The sequence below is a fragment of the Rhea americana genome, unplaced genomic scaffold (genome assembly GCF_003343005.1).
Source record: "Rhea americana isolate MKP2758 unplaced genomic scaffold, rheAme1 scaffold_76, whole genome shotgun sequence".
Lineage (NCBI taxonomy): Eukaryota > Metazoa > Chordata > Aves > Rheiformes > Rheidae > Rhea > Rhea americana.
This window is the reverse complement of record NW_028186934.1, coordinates 908,346-919,311: the sequence shown is the minus strand read 5'-3', so window position 1 is coordinate 919,311 and position 10,966 is coordinate 908,346. Positions and strand designations below refer to the sequence as shown.

General features: G+C 43.4%; 1 protein-coding gene across 1 annotated transcript in view; it reads right to left on the bottom strand.

Annotated features, from left to right (window-relative positions):
* The window catches only part of TNFSF10 (TNF superfamily member 10), a 19,609-nt gene extending 8,643 nt beyond the window's left edge, over window positions 1-10,966 (bottom strand). The window contains exon 1 of the mRNA XM_085322305.1: window positions 10,956-10,966. Within this exon, the coding sequence (XP_085178431.1) occupies window positions 10,956-10,966 (11 nt within the window). The remainder of the gene's footprint in view (window positions 1-10,955) is intronic.

Genomic DNA, 10,966 nt, shown 5'->3' with positions numbered 1-10,966 from the left:
CCTCCGGCTCCGGGCTAAAAGCCCCGCGGCGGCGGCGGGAGCCTCCCCCGGCCGCCGGCGGAGGGGCGGGGGCGGCGCCGCCTCGGCCGCGGGGCTCCCTTGCCGCTGCGGAGCCTCTCGGGGCAAGTCCCGCTGCGGTGCCGGCTCCGGTGCCGTGCCATCAGCTCCCGAGCCAGTGCTGCCGCTGCCCAGACAGTGCGGTTCTCCCYCCCACCGCACCCCCGAGCGTGGGATGCCTAGATTTACCACGTACATCCTCTACCTGAACTCACTTTTGAGGGGGTTGTTTGCTTATGTGTTTGTTTTCAAACCTCTACGGTTCCTCCTTGCAAGCCCTTCTCCGCACTTYTTAGCTCAAGCAGAAGGTTTCCAAAGGCACCAGCGTGATGTAGGACGTGTGTCCATCGACTTTCAGTGGGGTTTGGGGGCCTTTAGATYAGGAGCAGCTTCGTAACTTAGCTCTGGGTGGTTCAAAATCTTTAGAGGTGGCACCACTATGGATCTGCTAACAGTGCAGCCACAGAAAACGGATTTTTCAAATCCAAACACAGAAACTTGGATTCACTTTCATGTTGTTGCTGCAACTCAGGCTGAAATAGTGGYTGCAGCCTGGAAGTCCTAACCTGAGCATTAGGATGCAGGCAGCTTCCAGACGGGAATTCTCAGTAGCATTCCAGGGCAAAATTAAAACAAAGAGCTCTTCTTTTCACCTCTTGTGGCTATCTGGATGGTCTTTAGAAGATGTAACTGCATTGTATTGAGCCATCTACAGGGAAACTAGTTGTTGGTCTTCCACCATAAACTTTCATAGCAAAATGATCCCTACATTCCTGTTTAATGTGGCAACAGGCAATTTGTTTGTCTGGCTCTGAGTAGTATTTAGTCTGTGTGCCAAAGGAATTCAAATTTGTGTAACTCCAAAACATGCATCAAATGGAGAGAATTAATGTTTTCTTGAAAGTGAGCTCATGATCTCCTCCTACAACTTCTCTGCAGAGTCAGCGTGATAGTCTGGGTTCGTCTGGCTTGCAGCGTCCCAGCCCCTTACAGAGCAGTGCTAGAGGAACCTCCATTTGTTTTTATTTAATGGAAAGGGTTTTTTTGCATGATCTTCACAACAGAAGTTTCTAATAGATTTTAACACATGCACAAAAGAATCTTACAAAAAAACCCAGCTTCCATCTCATGTCTTTTTTTCATGCTTCATAAATTTCATAGGAAAGAAATTTTATCTGAGAGATCCTTGTAAAAAGTTGATTTAATTACTGATTAAACTGTATCAGAGAAAGAATTCTGCATCCTGAATAAGGTTTTAGCAGATTTTCATTCCCAAGCGTTAGGAAGATCTTACCTCATTTAAAAGAAACAAAACTTTCCTTTTGTTTGTCTTCAAAAAGACTAGAAATGAAAGTGAAAGGAAGCCAGGACACTCTTRAGCTATAGAGTTCTTTTACTATTAATTCTTAGGAGTTAGTCCTCATTCTCTGATTTTCCATAGTCTTTTCATGGTTTTCTTCCCAACCTATGACTGTAACAGAACTATTCTTGTGGGCAAATCTACCAGTTCATATAAGATTTTCCAGAACCATAAATCAGCTGGTAGGCATCTGCAAGATGTGGTCTTACTCTTCTTTTGAAGCCCTCCGTGGATAGTCTTCGTCTCTGATTAAATACATATTTAGTTACTGTCAGTGTTGTAAGACTGAATGAATGAAGTCTGTTTTGAAGAGAACAATGGGGAAAAATGGGGGGAAATACRCTCAAATATCCCTTCCAAAAATGAGCATGTCACAGTTTGAATTTTTCAGATCTTAAAAATATCATAGTAAAATGATAATACATTTATGGGTTTTCTGCACCAATGTAGGGTAATACGAGACTGAAATTCCAACTGTTTTCACTGTAAAATATACTTAAGAATGTTGCCACTTTTAATATTTGAATTTCTGCAKTCAAATTTTGTCTCTAAGAAATGTAARCTTATGCTGAAAACATTTTTTTTCRAAGTTTCTGAGAGTATCAGRTTACTGTTTTGATGAAATTCTACTACAGTAAAATTTCGAGGTCATGACACCAGCGGGAGGGAACGTTGTTTGCTTCCATTAAAAAAGTTCTGTGTGTTGGCTTAGTGCCACATGGAAGTAGCTCACTAGCAAAACCTCTTGATTCTTCCAGGCTCCTTCATCCCATTAAAACTTACCCAGTGAACCGTTTAATTAGACATAAGCCTTAATCTCTGTCCCATGCCTGGGTAATGCAGGAAATCTGCAGACTTGGGACCTGTATTAACTGGCATATAAAGAAAACCCTCTGGCCCYGCAGTATCTGAGAGCAGTTCTTCCCCAGCCGACTGGCTAGCAGGAATTTCTAAGAGCTCTGAAAATGTGTGAAAGTGGGGTTTTACATTTCAGAAGAGGGTGTCTCAAAAGAGTCTGTAGTTGTGTTTCCTCACTGGTTGCAGTGATGGGGCAATGCAGGTATTTGCCCAGAGGTCGCAGCTAGCAAAGCATGTAACTCTTGCTGCGGCAGGAAAGAGGGAATTTAGCTCTCCTGGAGACAAGGACAGCCCAGTGGCCACGCTGTCAGGCTGTGGCTTTCCATCTCTTGGGAGCATGGCCTAGATGTAGCATTTTGTCCTAGAGGATAGTAGGRCTACGTAAGTCCTTCCTTCACAAGGAACTCCAAACTCAGGATTCCCATCGATTGGCACCCGGAGGTTTGGGCTGTGGTGCTTCAGCCACTCACTCCTACCCTGCAGCAGCTGAATATTTGGCTGTAAAAGCACACGGCCTCACCCTGTCAAGCYTTGTGGTCGAGCAGATGCGAAAAGCAGGRTTTGAGCTAGGTTTGAGTTAACYTTGGACGATGGTCCTTATCTTTGCGCCTCTGCAAGAGCAGACCACGGCATGGCTRYGAGAGCTTGTTAGTTCCCCCATGTGCCAGATTCAGACCTCACTTTTCACTGGCAGTTGCAAACCATTGCRATTTCATGTCTTAATCATGATTTATACTGTCAGCAGATCAGAGCAAGGACCTCACTCTCAGTTCAATGCGCTTTCTGCATATGGTGTTACACAAATAACAGCAATAATTGCCCCAAATGCACATATCAATGRATTCTTTCAGACCTGGCATGTCTGTCTTTCAATGCCCCGAGCAGTGGATTTGATAAATAGAGCAGGGAATATATGTGCATACGCATACCACACTGATCTCCAATAACGCCGTAGCACTGATGTTTTTAGATCTGACTTCAGATCTTTCATTTTTAATTGACAAAATACTGAACCTTTCACCTCTTTGGGTGCTGTTTAGGTTTTGAGCTTTGTCATTAATTATGTCAATTATATAAGGGCACTTTCAACAGTATACTTCCCTTCATGAGCGCCCTTCGTCTTTAAGGGAATAGTGCTTCATTAGCCTTCTACAGAAAGTTTATACCTAGAAAGCCAGTTCTTGAGTAGAACACAGGCACTTTAAAATCTGTATCATCAGTAGTATTTTAGGACAGAAAATGAAGGGACTTCTTTTGTTCGGTTTGTACTGCAAGAGCAGATATATTCATGCAAGGGAGCGTGTGTACTGGATGGTAATTCCCTCACTGAGATTTGCCAAGAACGTTGAAGCAATATTCTCCAGTTTAGTAAGTCCTCCCAAGATCATTAACTATAGGTTCGAGGTTTGTCTGCAGCATCTCCARAACCTCAGCTTTCTTGTGCTTTACACTGTCCTGGGCACTGAGTTAATTTATTGGATCACTGAGGCTTAAAAGGGAAAGAARCGTGTTTTTTGTTGCAGTAGACTAGAATTTTGGAGTACTTGAAATGATTTCATCATTTGAATGATGGATCCATCGTAAGGGCTATATATATCTGTGTGTATGTGTATACATATACATATATACATATACATATATATATATCTCTACCTATGTGTCCCTGGAGATCACTTAGGTTGACGCAGTTCACTCCGGCTGGAGGCGCTGAGGCTGGATGTGGCCGTGCAGCTATTCCAGGACTGGGTTGCGCGAAGCACCGGACAACGCCGAGGGTCCCGGCTGTGGGAACAAAAGGGACGTTTACAGCTGCCTGCGAGCCTGTCTCTGTATTATATTAACAAAGTAATAACGTCGAAACRGGTTCATTGCAGCCTCAGCTCCAGAGAAGCAGGATGGAATGCATAACATACCTAACTGCCTCTGTAACATTTTACAAAGAATAGTAATTTTTTTCTGACATATAGCAAAGTCCTGCTAAGCAATCTGCTTAAGCCTTGAAGCATTAAATTTGATTAACTTTATCAWAGATGAGTGCCTTTAACCTCCATTTTTAATGGAGGATAAATATTTCTCTTTAGGGTGCCAGATAAGTACACACAAAAAAAGGTATTCTTTTCAGAAGCTTCTTCATGGTAAAGCATCTGTCATGTATCTGTCTGACTTTGCCTGGGATGTAGTTTCCTCCTGGGACAGATTAAAAGCAATACACAAGTTGATAGAGAATTTAATGAGATTGCTGCTGCCTCGCTAAGGGAACTGCCATTTGTACTCCCGAGGGCTGTTAGCGGCGCGGCTCCCACCAGGACGTGGTCTCCCAGYGTGCCACCAAACGCTATGGGTGCCGAGGAAGCAGAGGAAGCCACTGGGGACTGTTCTTACTTGCATGGAAAGCCTTTCTTCCTCCTATAACCAGAAAAGAAGAGCAAAATGGGTTGGGCAGTGTATTTGTACTATATTAACTGTGCAAGTTACTTTATATCTTCTAGCTAGAAACATGCAGTGAAGCTAAATGCTCAGCTCTGTCCAGCAGAACCTTAGTTTTCTTGCTATCTCAGCTTGGCCTGGCCTGATGTAGTTGTATTTACGCTAGCGCGACTGTCGTAAGGTCGTAGTAATGGCCGTGGGGAATAGCTTTGTTTGTATTTACGCTTATTTAAATGCTTGTAGCAGGAGGATCACGTCACTTCAGGAGACACCAATGCTGCATGTCGCCTTTTTGCATTTTTTCACTGTTTCACACCTCTGTGGAGGTTTTGGGGCTGCTTGGTGGCCGCTTTGTCTTTCTGGGGCAGATTTTGGCGGAGGGTGAGGTGCCGGTACACATACTGGTCTCCGCGTTAGCCCCAGTGCAGATGCTGGAGAGTCCTGTGGGCTGCTCTCATCTCTGACACATGGGTCTAGCTCCAGGATGACTGCTGAAGTGTGGATACTCTAATCTGGATACTCTCTATTTTACAATACAATAGGTCTTTTTACATCTGTTGAAGGACTTTATGCCAGTGACTAGAAAGATTCAGCTGTTCAGTCTTTCCTGCTGCCTAATTGGTATTAAAAACAAAGAAAGCAGTAACAAGAGGAGAATCTGGCTGTGTATCTTCCAACTATTTAGCCTCAAGGGTAGGACACAAAAGACTTTCTGGGAGTGGGGTATGGTGATTCTCCGGCTCAGGAAATACTCCCTTAATCCTCCAGTTTGGTGCTATCTGCTCCATCTCAAATGTGGTTCTTGTCAGATTGTCAGTCAAGACCACCAAGAGCATTAGAAGGGACCTTCAGAGGTGGGGGAATAGGAAGCAGGTGGCAGACGGAGTGAATATGAGATTGTGCAGAGTGGGAGGAAATCTGGAATTATTTGTGCACACTGTTGAGTCATGGATGACCTCAGGCAAACCTGGAAGGACACACTGGACACAGTGAAGATGTCAATGAAATCTTCACTGGACATATAGTAGTGATAAAAAATAGTTGTATTTATGGTATAAATATCATGCAAATAAAATAAGGAAGTTACAGCACTACCTTTATATTTATGTGTACCAGGATCTTCTGTGGCCACTTTGTATTTCTGGTGACTTTGAGCAGCAAAGATATTTTCCTTTTGTCCTGAAAAATGGGTCATTATATAGTTGGGAGCAGAAGTTCCCTATAGCTAGAAGCAAACAGTGTATTAAAACAGTTTTGTGGCCTGGYGGCTGAAGGGAGGGAACCTAAAGAGGCCGGCCCATCGGAGCCTGGCCAAGCGTTGTTTACACGCAGCAGATCTTGCCAGGTGCAAGCTGTTTTGTTGGGCTTGTACTGCACTGAAATTCAGTAAACAGAAAAGGCAGGAGGAAGAATTGAAAGAGAAGCTGTCTCTCRGGTCAACATGCTTTCTATTTTCATCGTTTCTACTCCAAAATTGTGTAATATTTAACTGGAAAACTATTTAACTATAGCAATATTTAACTCAAAGTACACTGCAGTATACTTCACTAAGCTGCAGTGTATTTACTCTTGTGGCTAAGTTTTTCTCTTTTCATTACTCAAATCGTTCAAGTTAATCTCAAACTGACATCAGTTTGTAAAACAAGAACTTCAGTGCCTGGGAATTAAAAAAAAAAGTATAGCAAACACTTCCCTGGTTTCTTTTGAACAGGATTTCCTTATTTACTTGGGAAGGAAGCTGGAAAAGAATCCTGACAATAAATATCTAATGTAAGAAGTCTCGAAGTGAAGAACAAAGTATTTAAAAYAAATCCATGGTTTAGAGCTGTGACAACTCCAGTGATTGCTAAAGGCAGCCCAGAACTTCATTTTAAACGAACTGCAGCATTTGCTTTTCCCCATTAAGTTTTAGCTAGCCCTGAGATTTGAGTCCACCAAGCAGGTGCCAGACACATTTTCAGATGCCAGCAAGCATCTGAGCTTCATCCAGACACTGCCTCTTATTTTTGTTTGTCTGAACAAATGTCGAATTATCAATAGATTAACTACTGCTCCGGTCACTCAAAGTTGCTAAGTAATTTATTAACTAGAAGGGTTTATTCAGGTAACGCAAATAAAGCCCATTTGAAAATAATGTTTAATAAGTCAACACTTGGAAAGAAAGTGCTGCACAAAGACAAGTGTCACTCTAAGTCCTATCAAGCATTTTTCTCCCAGGTTTCTCCTCAGACCGGAGTGGGCAGTTTTTCAGGAAGCTGTATGTTTTCAGATGGAGTTTCCAAGAGGATTGTTGAGTTTTCCTGAAGCTGGAAATAGGAGCTCCTTAGATGCCGTGAGCCCCCTCCCTGCAGCTGCGTGGGAGCAGAGGGGGACCCCATGGACCTCCCTGTTGTCACTGTCTCACCAGGGTTTCCTTTACAGCTGGGCATAGGCTGTCACTGCACACGGGTTGACCTGAGCGGGGGGCACTGTGTAAAGACAGATCACAGAAATGAGTGGAAAAAAAGTGCCCCACTTCCTATAAGTTTGTTTTGATTTTAGTTGTTTTGGTTTTAGTTGTTCTGTGATGTGATTTACAGTGGGGACACCACTGGAAGTACGATGAAGGGTAGCAAGGGATGGGAGGAAACACTTAAAAGTGTTTTTCTTCCAGATAAAATGTTCATATGATGACATAATTTTGATATAGATGACCTTTTTCAAGGCCTATTTGCTAGAGCTGACCAAGGATCTTAAATTTTGGTAGAAAAAGAGTAAAAAAAAAAAAAGTTTTAATGTGGAGGAGGGAAGATTGGAAGCACAGTCTAGGCATACCYGGGGGGTTCAAACATAAAACCAGATATCAAAGGAACTCAGACTTGCCTGTAATATGTTTTGCAAGAGTAAAACCATTTTAAGACTTTTTGCTAATGATTTTTGAAAAAATCAYGAGTAAATGGTTTTGGCTTGGCAGAATCAGTACTTGAAGTTGTCACAAAGAAGGCTGCCTGTGACTTGTTAAGGAGACACGGACATACATAGACAGCTATGGGGGAGCTCYGCATAAAACTGAAGTTGGCAAGATGTGAGATCAGTCTTACAGAAGCCCCTGAGATGTGTTACTATAAGGCAGTAGCTGGGCTTGTAAGTACGAGCTCTACTCAACAGTGAAGAGGCCGCAAAAGCATGTAGTCAYGGCAAAACATGCAAGGCCAAGGAATTTGGCATTATTTAGTAGTTCTTGTCAATACTTCTACCTGAGTAAAAGGTTATACTGCTTTAGTCTCATCTTTCAGAGAATTTATACTGGTTAAGCTGGTTAAGGAGTTGTGAGGTTTGGGGAAAGAAAAATTTGAGTGTGTTGCAACAGAATGGTCRTGTGGAAAAAATAGATATAAAAGTAATTTCTTTATAACTAGGAAGAAATGCCACAAGAAGGCACTTGAAAAATAACTGATGGCTGCAATCTGCTTGTAAAAATAGTTCTTCAGCACAGTTAGATTGTAAAATCACCTCCATAAATGACTTAATTAAACAATTATCTAGGGCTTGCTGTGGCTTAAAATAATATGTTTCTTTCTATGAATTTTGGAGGCAGTTGCACTTGATTTCCTTGGCTTCTATAAGGCTATAGTTCTAGCATGTATTTGGGACAATTAGACCCTTAATCACCTAGAAAAGAAGTACCACTATATAAAAGCATACTTCTCAGCAGAGAGCCCTTTATAGCACCAAAAGTATTCTGGTAGCAGACAGCAACGTGGAAACAGAGTGGTCTCATGTAAGAGAGTCACTCAAGGGCTTAATTTTAAAAAGTGGACTTTAATGTCAAAGATGGGATTTTGTAAGAAAAAAACATCAGGAGAGAGGTGTCACAACTAGCTGCTCCTTCCAACGAAGCGCTGTTGRCTTCAGGGGTGCAGTTACGATGTGGTGGTCAGATATCAGCACATATATGCATATGAGGCACTTTGTTTTGCTTCTTTTTGATATCGGAGACAGCTATGAGGTCCTCTGCTATTCCTGCGCTGCGCCAGCTGCTGGGACGGACCCCGGACAGCTCTGTTGCTCACTGTCCTTAGAGAAAAGGGCGTTAGCAGTTTGTCTGTTCGGTTCTTAGCCCTGATAAAAGATTTATACTTCTCTCCCCAGTGCCAGATTCCCCAGCTCGCAGCACGGATGTTGACCTGTGGTTGCAAGAAATTCCAGGAGGTGTCTGAGCCTTTTGCCCCTGCACCAAAAGGACAACCTTGTTTCTTCTGCTCCTGGCTATGTGGCCTTGCTGCTGATCTTGGATCAGCTCCAGTGCTCATCAGAGCCAATGCAGCCCATTAATCCAGCCAAAAAAGCCAACTAGATCTCCTCTGGGTTAGTGGCTTGAGCTGACTCAGCAAGGAACAAGGCTGAGTGAGGTTCCTTGTTCAACCTCAACAAGGCTGAGTGAGGTTCCCCATCCTGTGCCATTGGGAGGGCTCCCTGCTCTCCCAGCTGCCCCCCTAGTTATGCCAGTGCAGAGGCTGGGTCTGGCTCATTACTCTGGTTTCTCTTAGGTTGACGCTTTTCAGAGAAAAAAGACGACTCTGTGAATAGCTTTTTTATCAGCCCTATTGTAAATCATTATAGATCTTTTTCAGGCTGCTGAAACTCATCTGTCAGATGAATGGGGGGAAGGGGGGCATCTGCCTAATGTTTATCTAATGGGATATTCGTTTGGAGAAGAGCTGCTGCTTAGGAGACAGTGAACACWGATTTCCTTCAGAGGGATTTTTTTAAGTTTCATTTTCACTTTCATTGCTACTAGCACTTTGGCACTCAGCAATGTTCTTTCCTGAAGGGAAGCAGTTAATACCAAATTCTGCCAAAATGCCTTTTTGTTGTTGCAGGCAGTTACGTTTTGAGGAGCCTCCCAGGAAGTAGGTGTCTGTTGGTACCATCATGCGGCTCAGTGAAATCGGAGCTAGTGCTAAGCRGGCAGCTCTGATCCTGCAGACAGCCCACAGCTGCACAAGGCTCCCCATGGCCTCATTTTCCTTGCTTTTCGGAGAAAATCAGAGGCAGTTTAGAAGACGTTACGAGCAGTTTCTCTGAGACTGAGGTTTGGCAGTCCCTGGGCTCCAGTGGCAATGCGAGCTTAGAGTTTTCATCTTCCACCCAGCCCCTTTCTGACCCAGGAACTTCCTCAGTTCCCAAATGTCATTTATGGTGTAGTAGAATGGTTTTGTTGTATTTAAGGGGCAGTGCGCTGCAGTGAGGGTGAGAAGCCCTTAATCCACCACTGCCACCAGAGCTCCCCGTTGATAGAAGCCCGGYGTGGGAATGATGGTCAGTCACTCAACACCTTCTTACCACCACAGTCATACTCCTTCCAGCTTTGGACCAGCCAGCTTAGAGCTGGCTTTAAAATACCGTGCAGTTATACCATGCTAATACCCAACCTTATTTGCCTTAGTTAAGGAAATAAAGGCACTTTTTCCCCCTGCCAACRCGTTGCAGGGAGAAAGGTAGAAAGTGAAGCTGGGAACAGTGTACTTCAGGGCTTAGTTGTGAACGTCATCAGGGGGTTAACTATTTTAACTGAAGAGAGCTTTTGAAACCATAGCTTGGCTCTTGAAATAGGAGCCACAGAACCTTTGAACTCACTGTTATCAGCAGAAACAGTAAAATTGGAGGGGGTGGTTTGTGAAATAGCTGTGTAATTTGAGCAGCAGGGCTATTGGCCCAGCATGTTTGCTAGGGCTAGGATGCTGCTGATAGCTGATGGATATATGGATTTTATTTTAATTAAGATTAGAGACAATGGATACTAGAAGACAATGAGTTGCTGTTACAGATCTAGGCAGGAAGGTTATCTGGGTTGTCTCTATCAGCATTGCCCAAGAGGAGAGAATACGCTTGAGACTCTTGTCTGGAGGGGAGATCCGCAGAGTGCTCKGATCTGCACCTCACCACTTCTTCTTCAGCTTTTTTAGGCCACATTTACCACCACTGCCACTCTGTGGCAAAGACGAGGTGCTATTTTTAATCTTGTATCAGTTAAAACATATCACATGCAATGGCTACTTGTTCAGAGAGCTTTTGCAGCAGCTGGTCTATGGAGCCTATTATTAAGTAGTAATTTCCTCATCTCTACAAGATGTTCAGGTGGAAGTTAGTGGTATTTTGCAAATGTTCCATACACAGCTTGGGTTTTTCCAGTCATATCCTCTTTCTTCTTTCAGAAATTTTCCCCAAGGTGATTTTGAGGATGTCATGGTGCATACGCTGTAGCTCTTACCAGCCCGTCAT